Source organism: Pelodiscus sinensis, unplaced genomic scaffold (assembly GCF_049634645.1).
Source record: "Pelodiscus sinensis isolate JC-2024 unplaced genomic scaffold, ASM4963464v1 ctg94, whole genome shotgun sequence".
NCBI classification, from domain to species: Eukaryota; Metazoa; Chordata; order Testudines; family Trionychidae; genus Pelodiscus; species Pelodiscus sinensis.
This window is the reverse complement of record NW_027465874.1, coordinates 1-18,584: the sequence shown is the minus strand read 5'-3', so window position 1 is coordinate 18,584 and position 18,584 is coordinate 1. Positions and strand designations below refer to the sequence as shown.

At 67.2% G+C, this 18,584-nt stretch overlaps 1 protein-coding gene across 2 annotated transcripts; it reads right to left on the bottom strand.

Moving 5' to 3' along the window:
- Positions 1-77: 77 nt before the first annotated feature.
- ITGB7 (integrin subunit beta 7) lies at positions 78-16,133 on the bottom strand. 2 transcript variants are annotated; one of them, XM_075915918.1, is made up of 13 exons: positions 14,984-16,127; positions 14,125-14,295; positions 13,543-13,784; positions 13,020-13,178; positions 11,774-11,869; positions 11,608-11,697; positions 9,126-9,266; positions 6,188-6,381; positions 4,907-5,124; positions 4,620-4,836; positions 3,803-4,011; positions 3,189-3,349; positions 2,653-2,863 (listed from the first exon to the last, which is right to left on the bottom strand). In XM_075915918.1, exons 1-13 carry the CDS (start codon positions 15,309-15,311, stop codon positions 2,798-2,800), a joined length of 2,292 nt encoding a protein of 763 aa, XP_075772033.1. In that variant the 5' UTR covers positions 15,312-16,127; the 3' UTR covers positions 2,653-2,797. The 2 variants fall into 2 exon arrangements, with proteins under 2 accessions (XP_075772032.1, XP_075772033.1); XM_075915917.1 differs by lacking the exon at positions 3,189-3,349 and having other exon boundaries at positions 78-2,863; positions 14,984-16,133.
- Between the last annotated feature and the right edge of the window lie 2,451 nt (positions 16,134-18,584).

Sequence of the window (18,584 nt, the reverse complement as noted above, 5' to 3'; positions counted from 1 at the left end):
AGTATTTAAATAAAACTTGTGGTTTTTCTTTTCTAAACTCTGCTCTGCTTCTTATCTCAGTTCCCTCTAGATGCTTGGATCCTCGTCTGACCAGCAGTGCAGAAAAATTGCCATGTAGCCAATATTTCCTCTAATCTTTTCCATCCATGTGTGGAATGTGTGTGTACGTGAGCGCACCAAGGCATGTGCGAATGGGCACCACCAGTAGAAACAGAAAACCTAGCTGGAGGAGCTCTGCTCCTTGGCTGGGCGGCAGTGGAGTTGCTCCAGAGTGGCGGCACACATGCCCCGCTTACAGGGAACACTGCCTGTAGCAGGCAGTCTGGTTTATGAGAAAGGAAATAGCAATCTTTGGGAACCTGGCCGTGAGGCACTGGAGAGGACCCCTGCTTTCACAGAGCAAGCATTCAGGACGTCAGGCCCGGGTACCTGCAGTCGCTAGTCAGAAAATGGAGCGTGATGGGTTCCTAGGGGTTCCCACAATACAGCTAACAGATACAGTCTGGGCCACGAAGCTTCAGCAAGCCCAGAGCTTCTTTCAAAAATCTGCAGTCACCATGGTAACTGTGAATTTTAATTAACCCTCAGAACTTGGCTTTGGGGCAGGCCTTCGTGGTGGCTACAGTAGCTAGGCTGGCTGGCGGTGCATGCCAGCCCTCCTTGCGTGTGAGTGCCGAGTGGCTTGGGGTTAGAAGACGCTTTCTGGTGTGTTGGTGTGTCATTGCTTAGTTATTGACAGGGTCTGGCATGGGCCTGGGTTCGGGGGAGCACTGGTCTAGAGCACTGTCCAGATCGCAGTTTCCTCCTTACACTGCTTGCAAATCAGGGTAACAGGATGTGGCCATCAGTGCTGTACCTAGGACCGTGGTATTCTCTGGCTGCCAGCTCCCTGCCTTGTGGGGCCCATCCTGCCCTCTCTGCTGCTGGGGTTTCCGCTGCCCCCGGGCCTGGCTCTCCTGCTGTGTTACCCCCACCCCTGCTGGACTCGTGGGAGCTTGCACTTATTGGGTCAGGAAAGCAGCACTGGTGGCAACGAGGTTCCGCTTTTGAGCATGGGAAGCTGCCAAAATGAGGAAATGCACAAAACCTCCTCCCTGACTTTATCACCAAACCCCACATGGCTCCTGCTCCCCCCGCCCCATCTTGGCTTCTCTGGGGCTGGGAACAATCCCATGCCTGTTAATTTCAACCCTAGGGCCCCATTAGCAACACCCAGGTACCAGGAGTTTCAGTTGGTCTGCTACTATCCTTGAGCCAGTGGGCTACAGCCTTGAGCTTCCAGCGTGAAGGCTCCTGTTCCTAGAGCTCCCAGGGCTGAGCTCGAGGGAAGGGGGTGCTCACAGCAGGGGCAGGAGCCGTTGAGTAGCCCCAAGCTTCCTCCCCTGAAAGCACAGAAGGTGAACATAGTGCAGAGGCCTGCTGCTTGCCTTGTTCCCATGAGCGGTAAGGGTGCGAGCGGCTGAGCCGACTTTTTTTTTTCCGTTCCAGCTCATCTGCGGAAGTGGGTTTTGCCCACGAAAGCTCATGCTGCTATGTGTATTTATAGACCGTGCTAGTGTCTACGGTGCCACTGGACTGCTGGTAAAGTTACAGACTAACTCAGCTTCCTCTCTGAGATTGGTCTCTAGTGAGAGCCCCGCCTCCTTCAGCCCATTCACAGATAATTAGCGAGAGGCCTGGGCAGAGGGGGATCACAAAAGACTTGGGGTTTGAATGTGTTTTTATGGTGCAATTTCATGGAAAATCTCTCCACCAAAACATGGGGAGGAGTCCTGATTCCTCAGGTTCCGTCCCTTCTTTTCTGGGGGGCAAGAAGGGAAAGCTAAAGTAGAAGAGCGTTTTACTCTCTCTCTTTCTCACACACACACACACTCTCTCTCTCTCTCTCCCTCTCCCCCCCCCCTTCCTTTTTGTGTGGGAAAACATGAGCTTTGGTGGAAAGGGCTTAGTGATGTAGGAGGGAGAAGCTTGGTCTACTCCAGGCCTAGGCCAAATGCCTCCCAGTAAATTTCTGTATTTCACCCCCTTCACTGTCTTCCTGGCCCATGTTTGCCAGGAGCCTGTCCAGCGGTGCACAACACAACAGCGCAAGAGGCGAGCTGGCTGTTGCCCAAGCCCTTTATTCCTCTCTGAATTCACCCAGCAAAGCAGCAAGAGGGGCCTGCACTTAGGGGCAGTTCCCTTCCTGGAGGCCCACCAGGTGGGGGACTATCTGAGAGCTCTGGGTGCTGGAGGAGACAGACCTGCTGACCCAACAGAAGGCCCTAGGTTAATTCAGGCTCCGGATTCACCGTGGGGTTTTACTAGCTTGGGGCCTCTGACCCTGGCAGGCGGGAGGGGCTGTACCTGCTGCTGAGAGCTCAGACCCCATGGCCGCCCACGACCCCATGTCAGATTGGCCATGAGCTTGGGCCACGTTTCCCTTGCCTCTGCTCTGCCCCCGTTGTGTCTTGGAGCAGGGCTTTGCCCCTCCCTGCTGGGCTCTGTCCAGAGCTCTTCCTGTGGGCAGTGGGGGCAGAAGCAGCAGGCCCTGGGCAGGGCATTTGCCGTGCGGGGGAGGGAGGGGGGCTACTCAAGCACGAAGAGTCCCAGAGACAAGTGGGGGGCTCCCAGCCAATCACCCCCATCCTGGGCCTCTGGCAGCGAGTGGAGAGTCCTTCAAGCAACGGGCCCTCTGCCTGCACCTTCCTGGCCACGGGAGGCCCTGCCGGGGCTGCCTCACAGGAGGTGGCTCCCAGCGTTTGGGGGCTCGTGCTGCTGGACTGGGGCTGGCACTGGAGCAGCCCTCCACAGCGGCTCAGTCCTCGTTGTACGTGGGGTTGACGACCGTGGTGGTGGCGCTCTGGTACAGCGGGTTGTTGACCTGCGAGGGCAGAGAGGTTTGCAATCAAAGGGCAGGCTGGGGGAGCAGGCTCTGTTCCTGCAGGCTCTGTTCCTGCTGACCTGGGCCGAGTCCTTGCCCTGCTCTGCACTGGGGACGAAGAGCCGATCCTGCTGGGGCCCTGGCCTGGCGCGGAGACTGGCCTGAGCCAGCAGGGGCTCGGGCAGGCAGCAGAGGGAACATGGGCTGCAGGAGGCAGGGAGCCGTCCAGTGCAGCCTGGGAGCGGGGACTGGATGGCTGCGGCACGAGCGAGTTCGCTGGCTCCGATCCAGCCCACTTGCCCGGCCAGGCAGGGGTGGGACTGACCTCGTTCCCCTTGGCCCTCTCCCGCTCCTTCTCGAAGCGCAGGTACTCCCGCCGGTCCAGGAGCTCCACGGAGACGCGGTAGGCAACGATGAGCAGCAGCCCGAGGACCACGATGCCCAGCACCACGCCCAGCACGATCATCAAGGTGTGGTCAGCCCCGGCTGCGGGAGGGAGGGAGGGCGCAGGCCTGGCTGTGTGTATGTTTCTCCCCCTCGCCCCCCAGTCCCGGCTGCAGGAGGGAGGGAGGGCGCAGGCCTGGCTGTGTGTATGTTTCTCCCCCTCGCTCCCCAGTCCCGGCTGCAGGAGGGAGGGAGGGCGCAGGCCTGGCTGTGTGTATGTTTCTCCCCCTCGCCCCCCAGTCCCGGCTGCGGGAGGGAGGGAGGGCGCAGGCCTGGCTGTGTGTATGTTTCTCCCCCTCGCCCCCCAGTCCCGGCTGCGGGAGGGAGGGAGGGCGCAGGCCTGGCTGTGTGTATGTTTCTCCCCCTCGCCCCCCAGTCCCGGCTGGGACATCTCAGGGTTCTGGGGCGATCCAGCAGCAGCCGCTGGAGGGGTAACTCCCCCTCCCTGCTTGCACAGCCCCCCCCAGCCCCAGCCGGCTCCCCACTTGTACTCACCGTCCTTGGCTTTCACCCTCAGTTTGACGATGTTCCCCTCCGTGCTCTCAATCTGGAAGATCAGGATCCGCCCATCCTCAGTCTTCTCCTTGCACCAGTGCTGGTCCACGGTGGAGGGGGGCAGCACTGTCACCGTTGTGTGGTTGCAGGCGGTGCTGCAGTTCTGGCTCAGCGGCCCCGTCTGGAAGGCCTGACAGTCGGCACAGTCCCTGCGGGGCTCCCAGAGAGGGGGCTGCACTCAGCTGGTTCCTGAGGTTCCCCCCTTCCAGCCCTGCCCTGTGCACCCTGTGACGGCGCCTTGGGTCCCCGTAGTGGCACGAACAGACTCCCCCAGCCAGTAGAACGGAGGGAGGGTGGTTTATCGCTCCTCCAGGATACAGCCCAGCGCAGATGGAATCTGGTTCCAGGAACTGGGGCCAGGAGGCCTCAGGCCCCCCCTTGAGATGGGGGGAGGCTGGGCCCTACAATCCCAGCCCCCCCCCCCCCGCTTCCCTGACAGTAACTGCCTCCCTCCCAGCCCTGCCCCCCAGCCAGGGGCTGCACTCCGCCTTCCTCCCTTTGTGTCTCCCCCTGGGAGGCGACTGGTCGGACCGGTTGGGAGCCCCTTGCCTAGTGACTCATCCGCTGTCCTGTGCTGCAAACAGCCGCCAGGGCGGGTCACCCACAGCCCCTGCCCAAGCCCAGCCACCAGCAAGGCCCCCCACAGCACTCCGTTACAGAGCAGACAGCCCCCCAGCTGGCACCATCCACTGCCCGTCCCCCCACGCGCACTGTCCTGAGCTGCGTCCCCCCCGGCCCGGCCCCTGCCCCCACTCACCGGTGCTCCTCGCAGGGCGTGCGGCAGCCTGGGCACCGGCTGCAGAGGCTGTCGAAGTAGCCCGGCTCGCACTGGCACTTGTTGCAGACGCAGCGCCCGTGCTCACTGCACATCACTCCGCCCTGCAGGCAGGCGCTGGTCTCCAGGCTGCAGTCGCAGGAGCTGCCCGTGTAGCCCTCCTCGCACCGGCACGTCCCGCAGACGCACTGGCCCCGGCCTGAAGGAGCAGGGTGTGTGAGCCGGAGCGAGCGCCCCTCCCCGGCTCGCTCCCCCCACGGGGCCCTCACCTCCGCAGAGCCGCCCGTCGTGCCGCTCGCAGCTGGCGTCGTCGCACTCGCAGTGCAGCCCTCGCACGTTGCTGTGGCACTGGCACTGCCCGCACACGCACTGCCCCTTCCCGCTGCACACGGGGCCCGAGCCGTTCCGGCCCCGGCACCCCGCCTCCAGGTCCGTGGCCTCCGTCCGCTCACACTCACACAGCTTGCCCACGCGGCCAGGGCTGCAGCTGCAACGGGGCAATGGGGGTTCTTACCCTCCCCCAGCCATGGGGCCAGGCTGCCCAAAGTGCACAGTCCCCGCCTCTTGGATGCCCCAAAAGCCCCTCCCCACTCAGCTGGGGGGCTCCAACTCCCTGAAACCCAGCTCCCCACTAGGCAAAGCTGCCCCCCCAAACCACTGCCCTGGTCTGCCCCCTGTCCTACCGCCCCGCAGCTCTCTACCCCCCCGTCCCTCTGCCCCGTCTGCCTCCCGTCCTACTGCCCCGCAGCTCTCTGCCCCCCCGTCCCTCTGCCCCGTCTGCCTCCCGTCCTACTGCCCCGCAGCTCTCTGCCCCCCCGTCCCTCTGCCCCGTCTGCCTCCCGTCCTACTGGCCTGCAGCTCTCTGCCCCCCCGTCCCTCTGCCCCGTCTGCCTCCCTTCCTACTGCCCCCCACCTCTCTACCCCCCCGTCCCTCTGCCCCGTCTGCCTCCCTTCCTACTGCCCCCCACCTCTCTACCCCCCTATCCCTCTGCCCCGTCTGCCTCCCTTCCTACTGCCCCCCACCTCTCTGCCCCCGTCCGCCTCCCTTCCTACTGCCCCCCACCTCTCTGCCCCCCGTCCCTCTGCCCCCGTCTGCCTCCCTTCCTACTGCCCCCCACCTCTCTGCCCCCGTCCCTCTGCCCCGTCTGCCTCCCTTCCTACTGCCCCCCACCTCTCTGCCCCCGTCCCTCTGCCCCGTCTGCCTCCCACCTCTCTGCCCCCCGTCCCTCTGCCCCGTCTGCCTCCCGTCCTACTGCCCCCCACCTCTCTGCCCCCCGTCCCTCTGCCCCGTCTGCCTCCCTTCCTACTGCCCCCCACCTCTCTGCCCCCGTCCCTCTGCCCCAGTCTGCCTCCCTTCCTACTGCCCCCCACCTCTCTGCCCCCCGTCCCTCTGCCCCGTCTGCCTCCCGTCCTACTGCCCCCCACCTCTCTGCCCCCCGTCCCTCTGCCCCAGTCTGCCTCCCTTCCTACTGCCCCCCACCTCTCTGCCCCCCGTCCCTCTGCCCCGTCTGCCCACTGGCCTCCCCCCCAGTGTCTGGGCAGGGCTTTACTTGCAGACCCCGCAGGTGAGGTTGCCGTGGCCCCTGCTGCAGTGAGGGGCGTGGGGCTCGGGCGGGCCGCAGGGGCAGTCGCACAGTGTCCGCAGCTCCACCTGCACCACCTCGCCGACGCCCAGCACCCGCAGGGTGAAGTTGTGCTGTCCCTGGAGGCAGGCGTCGGCCCTCACCCGCACCGTGAAATTCACCTGGGGAGACGGGCACAGGCCGGGGTGACACCAGCCCCCCTCCGCTCTGCCCTGTGGCCCAGAGCAAAGCAAGGACCCTGCCCCATGCACCCCAGAGCCGGCCGCTCCCTCCCCCCCCAGCCGCCCCCACCACCACTCCCCAGGCTCCCCATGGAGCCGGCCGCTCCCTCCCCCCCAGCTCCCCCAGCCACCCCCACCACCACTCCCCAGGCTCCCCATGGAGCCGGCCGCTCCCTCCCCCCCAGCTCCCCCAGCCGCCCCCACCACCACTCCCCAGCCCTCCCCATGGAGCCGGCCGCTCCCTCCCCCCCAGCTCCCCCAGCCACCCCCACCACCACTCCCCAGGCTCCCCATGGAGCCGGCCGCTCCCTCCCCCCCAGCTCCCCCAGCCGCCCCCACCACCACTCCCCAGCCCTCCCCATGGAGCCGGCCGCTCCCTCCCCCCCAGCTCCCCCAGCCGCCCCCACCACCACTCCCCAGCCCTCCCCATGGAGCCAGCCGCTCCCTCCCCCCCAGCCCCCCCAGCCGCCCCCACCACCACTCCCCAGGCTCCCTAGTCACTCTCCCCACCACCACTCACCAGGCTCCCCAGCCCCCCCCCATGGAGCCGGCCGCTCCCTCCCCCCCAGCCCCCCAGCCGCCCCCACCACCACTCCCCAGCCCTCCCCATGGAGCCAGCCGCTCCCTCCCCCCCAGCCCCCCCAGCCGCCCCCACCACCACTCCCCAGGCTCCCTAGTCACTCTCCCCACCACCACTCACCAGGCTCCCCAGCCCCCCCCATGGAGCCGGCCGCTCCCTCCCCCTCCAGCCCCCCCAGCCGCCCCCACCACCACTCCCCAGGCTCCCCATGGACCCAGCCGCTCCCTCCCCCCCCAGCCCCGCCAGCCACCCCCACCACCACTCCCCAGGCTCCCCATGGAGCCAGCCGCTCCCTCCCCCCCCAGCCGCCCCCACCACCACTCCCCAGGCTCCCCATGGAGCCAGCCGCTCCCTCCCCCCCCAGCCGCGCCAGCCACCCCCACCACCACTCCCCAGCCCTCCCCATGGAGCCGGCTACTCCCTCCCCTCCCCAGGCTGCCCAGTCACTCCCCCCACCACCACTCCCCAGGCTCCCCAGCCCCCCCCATGGAGCCGGCCGCTCCCTCCCCCCCCCAGCCCTGCCAGCCACCCCCACCACCACTCCCCAGCCCTCCCCATGGAGCCGGCCGCTCCCTCCCCCCCAGCTCCGCCAGCTACCCCCACCACCACTCCCCAGCCCTCCCCATGGAGCCAGCCACTCCCTCCCCCCCCCAGCCACCCCCACCACCACTCCCCAGCCCTCCCCATGGAGCCGGCCGCTCCCTCCCCCTCCAGCCCCCCCAGCCACCCCCACCACCACTCCCCAGGCTCCCCATGGACCCAGCCGCTCCCTCCCCCCCAGCCCCCCCAGCCACCCCCACCACCACTCCCCAGGCTCCCCAGCCCTCCCCATGGAGCCGGCCGCTCCCTCCCCCCCAGCCCCCCCAGCCACCCCCACCACCACTCCCCAGGCTCCCCAGCCCTCCCCATGGAGCCGGCTACTCCCTCCCCTCCCCAGGCTGCCCAGTCACTCCCCCCACCACCACTCCCCAGCCCTCCCCATGGAGCCGGCTACTCCCTCCCCTCCCCAGGCTGCCCAGTCACTCCCCCCACCACCACTCCCCAGCCCTCCCCATGGAGCCGGCCGCTCCCTCGCCTCCCCAGTCACTCTCCCCACCACCACTCACCAGGCTCCCCAGCCCCCCCCATGGAGCCGGCCGCTCCCTCCCCCTCCAGCCCCCCCAGCCGTCCCCACCACCACTCCCCAGCCCTCCCCATGGAGCCGGCCGCTCCCTCCCCCCCAGCTCCGCCAGCCACCCCCACCACCACTCCCCAGCCCTCCCCATGGAGCCAGCCGCTCCCTCCCCCCCCCAGCCACCCCCACCACCACTCCCCAGCCCTCCCCATGGAGCCGGCCGCTCCCTCCCCCTCCAGCCCCCCCAGCCACCCCCACCACCACTCCCCAGGCTCCCCATGGACCCAGCCGCTCCCTCCCCCCCAGCCCCCCCAGCCACCCCCACCACCACTCCCCAGGCTCCCCAGCCCTCCCCATGGAGCCGGCCGCTCCCTCCCCCCCAGCCCCCCCAGCCACCCCCACCACCACTCCCCAGGCTCCCCAGCCCTCCCCATGGAGCCGGCTACTCCCTCCCCTCCCCAGGCTGCCCAGTCACTCCCCCCACCACCACTCCCCAGCCCTCCCCATGGAGCCGGCCGCTCCCTCGCCTCCCCAGTCACTCTCCCCACCACCACTCACCAGGCTCCCCAGCCCCCCCCATGGAGCCGGCCGCTCCCTCCCCTCACCAGGCTCCTCAGACCTTCCCATGGAGCCATCCTCTCCCTCCTCTCACTGGGCTCCTTCCCCTCACAGGGATCCACAGCCCCCCCACCCCACCAGCCACCTTCCACCCCTTACTGGGATTCCCTCCCCGCACTGAGCTAGCCTTCCCTTCCCCCCACCTTGACCAGGCCCCCCATCACTCCCCCCCTCACTGGACTCCGAAGGCCCCAGCCCTCAGCTGGCCTGCCCCTTCCCCCATGCCTCCGCCTGTCTAATACTGCCCGGAACTAGCCCAAGGACAGACTAGCCGGGTTGCCCTCCCAACCCCCGGGGTGGGGCCAGGCTGTGGGGGCTCAGCAGGGGATCCCCAGGGCCCCAGGGCTCAGTGTATGCTGTAGGGGGGCTCACCAGCTGGTTGATGCGGACGTCAGAGCAGCCCCTGGCTTGGCCCCCGAGGGGGCGGGAGACGCCCCCACAGTGCGACTCGTAGTCCACGCTCACGCCGGGGGGCAGCTGGGAGTTCTCCAGGTTCACGGTGGAGGACAGGCTCTGCGGAGAGGGGCACAGGGACCCTCCTTCACTCACCCGCCTGCCTCTCCAGCTCCAGCAGCCGCACGCCCACTCCTGCCACCCCCCAGCCTTTGCAGGCCCTCAGCCAGCTGGGTAGCCAGCCCTCCGCCCGCCCTGGCTCCCAGACCCTCTGCTCCGGCCACTAGGCCACAACCCCCCAGGCCCACCACCTCACTCACGAGTGCCATGGAGCCCACGCACGGGGGCCCAGGCCGGAAGGGAGCCCTGAAAGGATGTGCTGGGTGGGAGGAGACCTGCAAGGATCCCTGGAAACCCAAAGTCACACCCCATCACACACACCCACCCCCATCACTCACACCCCCATTACATCCCCCCCTAACCCATCACACACCCTCGTCGCTCACGCCCCCATGACACACACACACCAATCACATCCCCCCACACCACCGTCGCTCACCACACACACCTATCACATCCCCCCCCACCACCGTCGCTCACCACACACACCTATCACATCCCCCCCCACCACCGTCGCTCACCACACACACCTATCACATCCCCCCACACCACCGTCGCTCACCACACACACCTATCACATCCCCCCACACCACCGTCGCTCACCACACACACCTATCACATCCCCCCCACACACCCATCACTCACCCCATCACATCCCCCCATACCCCATCACACACCCTCGTCGCTCACGCCCCCATGACACACACACACCAATCACATCCCCCCACACCACCGTCGCTCACCACACACACCTATCACATCCCCCCACACCACCGTCGCTCACCACACACACCTATCACATCCCCCCCACACACCATCACTCACCCCCATCACATCCCCCCATACCCCATCACACACCCTCGTCGCTCACGCCCCCATGACACACACACACCAATCACATCCCCCCACACCACCATCGCTCACCACACACACCTATCACATCCCCCCCCACCACCGTCGCTCACCACACACACCTATCACATCCCCCCCACACCCCCATCACATCCCCCCATACCCCATCACACACCCTCATCACTCACGCCCCCATGACACACACACACCAATCACATCCCCCCACACCACCGTCGCTCACCACACACACCTATCACATTCCCCCACACCACCGTCGCTCACCACACACACCTATCACATCCCCCCACACACCCATCACTCACCCCCATCACATCCCCCCATACCCCATCACACACCCTCGTCGCTCACGCCCCCATGACACACACACACCAATCACATCCCCCCACACCACCGTCGCTCACCACACACACCTATCACATCCCCCCCCACCACCGTCGCTCACCACACACACCTATCACATCCCCCCACACACCCATCACTCACCCCCATCACATCCCCCCATACCCCATCACACACCCTCGTCGCTCACGCCCCCATGACACACACACACCAATCACATCCCCCCACACCACCGTCGCTCACCACACACACCTATCACATCCCCCCACACCACCGTCGCTCACCACACACACCTATCACATCCCCCCCACACACCCATCACTCACCCCCATCACATCCCCCCATACCCCATCACACACCCTCGTCGCTCACGCCCCCATGACACACACACACCAATCACATCCCCCCACACCACCATCGCTCACCACACACACCTATCACATCCCCCCCACACACCCATCACTCACCCCCATCACATCCCCCCATACCCCATCACACACCCTCGTCACTCACGCCCCCATGACACACACACACCAATCACATCCCCCCACACCACCGTCGCTCACCACACACACCTATCACATTCCCCCACACCACCGTCGCTCACCACACACACCTATCACATCCCCCCACACACCCATCACTCACCCCCATCACATCCCCCCATACCCCATCACACACCCTCGTCGCTCACGCCCCCATGACACACACACACCAATCACATCCCCCCACACCACCGTCGCTCACCACACACACCTATCACATCCCCCCCCACCACCGTCGCTCACCACACACACCTATCACATCCCCCCACACACCCATCACTCACCCCCATCACATCCCCCCATACCCCATCACACACCCTCGTCGCTCACGCCCCCATGACACACACACACCAATCACATCCCCCCACACCACTGTCGCTCACCACACACACCTATCACATCCCCCCCACACACCCATCACATCCCCCCATACCCCATCACACACCCTCGTTGCTCACGCCCCCATGACACACACACACACCAATCACATCCCCCCACACCACCGTCGCTCACCACACACACCTATCACATCCCCCCCACACACCCATCACTCACCCCCATCACCCTCCCCCCCCATTGCTCACATTGTAGGCATCAGAGATGAGCTGCACCACATTGCTGGAATCCTCCTTCAGCTCCCCCACCACCGACTTGGGGATCAACTTGCTCAGCTCCTGCCGGGGGCAGAGGCTGGGTCAGTGAGTGAACAAACTCCCCACCCCCAGCTCTGCCCACCCCTCCCGTGCTCACCTGGTACACGGGCAGCGTGGAGCCGGTGACGGCAAAGATGGGCTGGATGTTAGAGTCTGAGAGCACCTGGGCCAGGTGCCCCACCGAAGGGTAATCCTGCAGAGAGAGGCCGCACCTGCCTGTCACTGCACAGGGAGGTGTCCAAGCAGGAGTTGAACCCAGGAGTCCGGGCTCTGTCTCCTCCCTCCCAGCACCTATGCCAGAGCCCAGGGTCGGGCAGCCCGAGGATCTAGCTGACGTACCCTCAGAAGCCCTAGCAATTAGCTCTGGGGGTCGTGGGGGTCAGCTGAGGCCCCAGCGGGTTGGAGAAGAATAAATGCATCAGGGACGCTGCCTGTGCTGTAGCTTGGCTTTCATATGGCTTCTCGCCCCATTTCACGTGCAGGGCCGGACTGGGGGGGCTAGCCTGGCCGCTGCCCGGGGCGCCAACCTATGGGGGGCGCCGTGCTGTGCCCCTTAGAGCCGCCATCAGGTGCCGCACGCCCGGGGCCGCCCCTTAGAGCTATTCTCAGGTGCTGCACGCCCAATTGCAGCTTTAAGGTGCTCGGTGTGCCGGGCCGTGCATTCGTCGCACGCCCACTGCCTGGCTTGAGTCGGCACTGCCCACATGAACTTCTCATAAGCAACGCAGGAGCTGGCAACTTCCATTAAATGACTATAGGGCCAGGGCACCGATGATCGAAAACCCAGCCTCAGCAAGTAGCTACAGATGGGTCACGTCAAACAAAGGGCAGAGCTAAGGGCGTCATGCCAGGGTCCAGTATGTCACTATGTGCACTAATGTCGTGGATAGCGGAGCAGAGAGGCAGCATACGAGCCCCCCAAGCTCAGAGGAGCTGCAAGCGGGCTGGAGGGCAGGGTATTAGTTCAAAAGGACCTTAGCACAGTGGAGACCTGGTCTGAAATGACACCCTGGACGCCAGCGAGGAGAAGTGCAAGCAGCAGGTAAAATCAAATCCCTGCCTACAAGGGGGGTCCCTGGCAAGGCTGTCACAGCTGAGAAGCCAGGTGTGGGGAGGGAGCAGCTGCCCAAAGGCTAAGGTCACTCAGTAAGAGTCCTGGCCTGTGGGCCCCAGGAGGGACCGGTCCCGCTACAGTCGTCATGGGGGAGGCTGCAGCGGCAGCCTGGGGCCGGCTCTGGGTGCCTGGGAACCCTGGCATGCAGGCTGCACCCTCTCTCGGACAGGGCATAGCCATCGCCCAGGGGCCATCGCCCAGGGGCCATCCGGGGGGGGGGGGGACCTACGTAGAGGTGGCTTGTGTTGTAGAGGCCGCTGGCATCGAGGTGGCACTTGCTGTCATTGGGGAGGTAGATGCCACCCAATTTGCCATCCCCCGCTGTGTGGAAGACGTCGTCTGACGTGAAGACCAGCAGGCGCGTCACTTTCCGCCAGCCAATCTGCTCCTGGGAAGGTGGGGGGTGGGGTGAGCAGGTACGTGGCTGCTCACCAGTCCCTGCACACACCCACTCATGCCCCTGCATTTACAGCCCCCTGGGCACATGCGTGTGCGTGTGCTCACATCACCCCCCTAGCAATGCACATTCTTATGCATGCACCGGTCCCCGTGTGCAGTCACATCACACACACAGCACCAATCACGAGTGCTCACGCCCATGTGCACACGTGTACACCCATGTAATGCACACACCCCTTTGCACACTTGTGCACTCCAACAGCTGTTAGCATACTGGGAGCTAATGAAAAGGCAGGAAATGCCCAAACTCCCCTGCCCCAGCACACGCCTCCGACCGGCATCCCCCGGCTCACCTCACACACGGCCACCTGCATGATGGCATCAAAGCCGCCCTCGGGTGAGTCCAGGTTGCCGGAGATGCGCACCCGGCTCACGTGGCTCTCGAACTCGCTGGCGTTGTCGGTGAGCTGCAGCACGTGGCGGAAGCTGACGGGCGAGTCGCACTGCTCGTAGCGGTCAGGGCAGGGGTTCCGCAGCTTGGCAGGCACCGTGCTGACGTACGGCAGGACCATCTTGTCCACGAAGGAGCCAAAACCTGACAGGGCAGAGGCAGCAATGGAGTCAAGGGCTGCCCCACAGATGGACTCTATGCCCCCCAAGCCCTCCTCCTCCTGGGGTAAGATACAGAACCCAGGAGCACTCTGCTCTGACCACTAAACCCTCCATCCCCCACCCTGCCCCACCTTCACCCACTGCTGCCTCCAGCCCCACAGGGCTCTGGCTGTGGGGCCAGGTTCCACAGCTTGTGGCTTCCATCCACACTCCATGGGGGGAGCAAAGAGTGAGAAGGGGAGAGCATCACCCCATAAGGTGTGGAGAGCAGCGGGATCTCGGGGCACGGGGGGCGTGGCCCTGCGGCGGGCACCGCTTCCTACCAATCTTCACAGACTTGGTGACGTTCCTGAGTGCAGCCAGCAGGTCGCTGCCGAGCTTCTTGATGTTCTCCAGATCGTCCTTCATGGAGTAGGACAGGTCCATGAGGTAGTACAGGTCCACAGGGTAGCCCTCAGCCCGCTTGAACCGCACCGAGAAGCTGCTCTGCTCTCCTGTGGGGGGAGCCAAGGACCCGGCTCAGCAAGAGAACAGGCTGCAAGGCTGGGATCTTGGGGGGAGACCCTTCTTCCAGCCCTCACCCCTGCCTTCAGCTACTTGCCCATCCTCCACTGCACCCCTATATCTACCTACCCATCCCCCATCCCTATCCCCCATTGTTCCCCCCCCATTGCTCCATCCATCCCCCACCACTCCATCCAGCTACCTGCCCATTCCCCACCTCTCCCCTCCTGCTCCCTACCGCCCCTCGTCCATCGCCCACCCCCAGCTCCCACCCCATCCATCCCCCACCTCTTCCCCTCTCCCCATCCCTCACTTCTCCATCCATCCCCCACCCCTGCATCCACCCACCTCCTGGTAGCTCATCCAGTGCCCTGCCCCCTCCACACAACCCCGTCTCTCCGCTATCTCCCCATCGTCCCTCGGCAGCACCTCATGGCCTCGGGGGGCTGAGGGGCTCTGCATCTGACTGGCATCTTGCCAGTGGCCGGGCCTGGGCACCAGCTGACCTGTGAGTCCACGCGGGCATGTCGGCTCGGGTGGGCCAGGCACGGGATTCAGGAGGCAGAAGATGGAGCTTCCCAGGGGGTTCCCAGCACTACACTGAGGCCCAGCCTGACATGGGGCCTGGGCCCCACCACCAGCTTCCCCCTGCCAAGTCCAAGCCCCAGCGGGACCCACCGGGTCGGAGCCACAGGGCAATCCTCTGGGGGGCCAGCTGGGTCACCGGCTCCTGCTCAGCACGGTCGCTCAGGGGCGCGTCCTCCAGGACCTGCTGCTGGCTCTGGGGTGTGACCACGTCCTCCAGGGCACAGCCCCGACGGGCCAGCTTGTCCGGCGTGGAGCAGCGCGCGGCATCCGACTCGCCCGCCTTGGTGAAGTTCTGCAGAGGGAGGAGAGGAGCCTGGGCAGCTGGGGGCACCTCCCCCCAGTCTGCCCCCCAAGTGCCCCGCAGACCTCGTCCCGCCCCACTGGCGGCCATCACCCTCTGCCCAGCCCCCTCGCCCATCAGCTCTGGGGCCACTGGCGAGCTGCGGGGGGCAGCCGCAGGCCCCTTTTGCCCAGAAGAGGGCGCCCTCCAGGTCCCAAGCCTCCCAGCCAGGGTGTAATCCGGCGGGACCCCCCCGCCTGTTGCCCCTCCCCCGGGACGTGTGAGACGCGCTGCTGGTGGCGTTTATCTCGTCTGTTTGTCACTGATGGTTTCCTGTTGCTCCAGGTGACAAACCGCAATATGAGCAGCCGTCGGGTGGGGGCTGGGGGTATTCACCATCACCTCCTCCCCGAGCCCTTTGTGAATGGCCTGACTCCCCGCCCCCCACACATTCCGCAGGCTCCGGCCGGCGCTACGGGAGCGCTCCCTCCGCCAGCAGCGAGAGTAGGTCTTTTATCCTCTCCTGCCAAGAAGTTGCCCCAGTCCCCGGCTGGGAGGCATGGGAGCCATTCCTGCCACCGCCACGCCAGGGAGGGCCCCAGGGCAGGCAAGAAGGGAGACAGCGGGATCTGCTCCGGGAGTCTGCTGTTCCAGTCCTCGCCAGCAGCTGCTCCGGGCAGGTGAGGGCAGGTCTGCGTGGCCCAGTGGCTGGGGCCCAGGGCTGTCGGCGCCAGGAGGCAGGGATCCCAGGTCACTGTGAGAACGGCTCCGTGCTCCGCCAGCACATCTGGCCAGACCCCGTGGCGGGAGTGCTTAGAGGCAAAGCCGAGCCAGGCTCTAGCCCTGGGTCAAGCGGGGGGGGAGGGGGGTCTAGTGGGTTAGCACAGAGCAGTCTGGGATCTTTTCCCACTTCTGTCACTGACTTGCCACCTCCTCGTGCCTCAGTTTCCCTCCATCTGCCTGCCTGTGCTGTGTTAAGTTATACGACCCCCTCGCGCTCGGAGATCCCTCCCACCCCCCGGCTTCCTGCCCTGCTGGGTGGCAGGATGTGGTGAGCTGCAGTCACCCGCCAGCTGGGACACCCCCCCCCCCCCCCCGGGATAATGCACCTGAGAGGATTTCCGCCAGGGCACCTACCCATCGCACGGAGGGGGAGGGGGCTGGACCCAGACTGCGGAGCCCCCAGGGTCTGACCGGCCTGGGGGCCCTGTAAGAGGGACACTGGTCGGGTCCTGCCGAATTCACGGCCCGTGATGCCCAATGGCAGGGCCATAGGCCAATTGGTCAGTTTCGTGTCTTCAGATGAAACGTCCCGGTGCCATAACTGCGGGGTCCTGCCCCCCAGGAGAGGGGGTTAAGCTGCTCAAGGGGGCGGGATCGCCCCTCGCTGCTGGGCTTTGGAGGCAGAGCTGGCTGCACCGCCGGAGGCCCCAAGCGGTGGGGGGTAGTCCGAGACCCCCGCCCCCGCTGCTGGGAGCACCCTGCCCAGCTTGGGAGGGACAAGGCCTCCTCCCCCTGCGCCGCTTCCGAAATCTGCCTCCCCCCCACAACCAGTGCAGAAATGCCCCCGCCCCACACCCAGCTGCGGGAACCCCGGCCCCACACCCGGCTGCGGGAACCCCGGCCCCACACCCAGCTGCAGGAACCCTGGCCCCACACCCAGCTGCCCCCCTGCCCCACACCCAGCTGCAGGAACCCCGGCCCCACACCCAGCTGCAGGAACCCTGGCCCCACACCCAGCTGCCCCCCTGCCCCACACCCAGCTGCAGGAACCCCGGCCCCACACCCAGCTGCGGGAACCCCGGCCCCACACCCAGCTGCCCCCCTGCCCCACACCCAGCTGCAGGAACCCCGGCCCCACACCCAGCTGCCCCCCTGGCCCCACACCCAGCTATGCAGGAGGGGACAAGTCCTGCCCCGTGGGAGCCAGGAAGCCCCTTTGCTGGGCGCTCCTAGGACCAAATCTGGGACCTCAGATTTCCCGGGGAGGGGCCCGGGATGTGCTTCTCGTGGCCTCCCTTGGGCGTTCACATCCCGGACCCAAACCTCAGCGCTCAGTGGTGCCTGCTCGCACGGGGGCAGGGCTGGGCCGGGCCAGGCCGGGAGCGAAGGGCACCGGGGAGGGGGACCGGGTCAGCAGGGGCTGCGGGGCGGGAGCGAGGGGCACCGGGCGGAGGGGGCAGCGCCGGGCCGGCGAGGCGGGAGTGCGGGGCACGGGGGGGGGCCTGCGGGGCGGGAGTGCGGGGCACGGGGGGGGCTGCGGGGCGGGAGTGCGGGGCACCGGGGGGGGCTGCGGGGCGGGAGTGCGGGGCACCGGGGGGGCTGCGGGGCGGGAGTGCGGGGCACCGGGGGGGGGCTGCGGGGCGGGAGTGCGGGGCACCGGGGGGGGCCTGCGGGGCGGGAGTGCGGGGCACCGGGGGGGGGGGCTGCGGGGCGGGAGTGCGGGGCACCGGGGGGGGCCTGCGGGGCGGGAGTGCGGGGCACCGGGGGGGCTGCGGGGCGGGAGTGCGGGGCACCGGGGGGGGCTGCGGGGCGGGAGTGCGGGGCACCGGGGGGGGGCTGTGGGGCGGGAGTGCGGGGCACCGGGGGGGCTGTGCAGGGCACCGGGGGGGGGCCTGCGGGGCGGGAGTGCGGGGCACCGGGGGGGGCTGCGGGGCGGGAGTGCGGGGCACGGGGGGGGGCCTGCGGGGCGGGAGTGCGGGGCACGGGGGGGGGCCTGCGGGGCGGGAGTGCGGGGCACGGGGGGGGCTGCGGGGCGGGAGTGCGGGGCAACCGGGGGGGGCCTGCGGGGCGGGAGTGCGGGGCACCGGGGGGGGGCTGCGGGGCGGGAGTGCGGGGCACCGGGGGGGGCTGCGGGGTGGGAGTGCGGGGCACCGGGGGGGGCTGCGGGGTGGGAGTGCGGGGCACCGGGGGGGGCCTGCGGGGCGGGAGTGCGGGGCACCGGGGGGGGCTGTGGGGCGGGAGTGCGGGGCACCGGGGGGGCTGTGCAGGGCACCGGGGGGGGCCTGCGGGGCGGGAGTGCGGGGCACGGGGGGGGGCCTGCGGGGCGGGAGTGCGGGGCACCGGGGGGGGCTGCGGGGCGGGAGTGCGGGGCACCGGGGGGGGGGCTGCGGGGCGGGAGTGCGGGGCCCCGGGGGGGCTGCGGGGCGGGAGTGCGGGGCACCGGGGGGGCTGCGGGGCGGGAGTGCGGGGCACCGGGGGGGGGGGCTGCGGGGCGGAGTGCGGGGCACCGGGGCGGGCCGGGATGAGTCTGCCCGGGATGAGTCTGCCTGACTCAGCTTGTTCTCACGAGCCCGCGGAGCAGGAACAGGAAAGGGCCGAGGGTGAACCAGAGGCCACAGTCGGGACCCGAGTCACTTCGGGCGGGGCGGTTCTCGCGGCCCCGGGGTAGTTGTGTCTGGATGGGGCGGG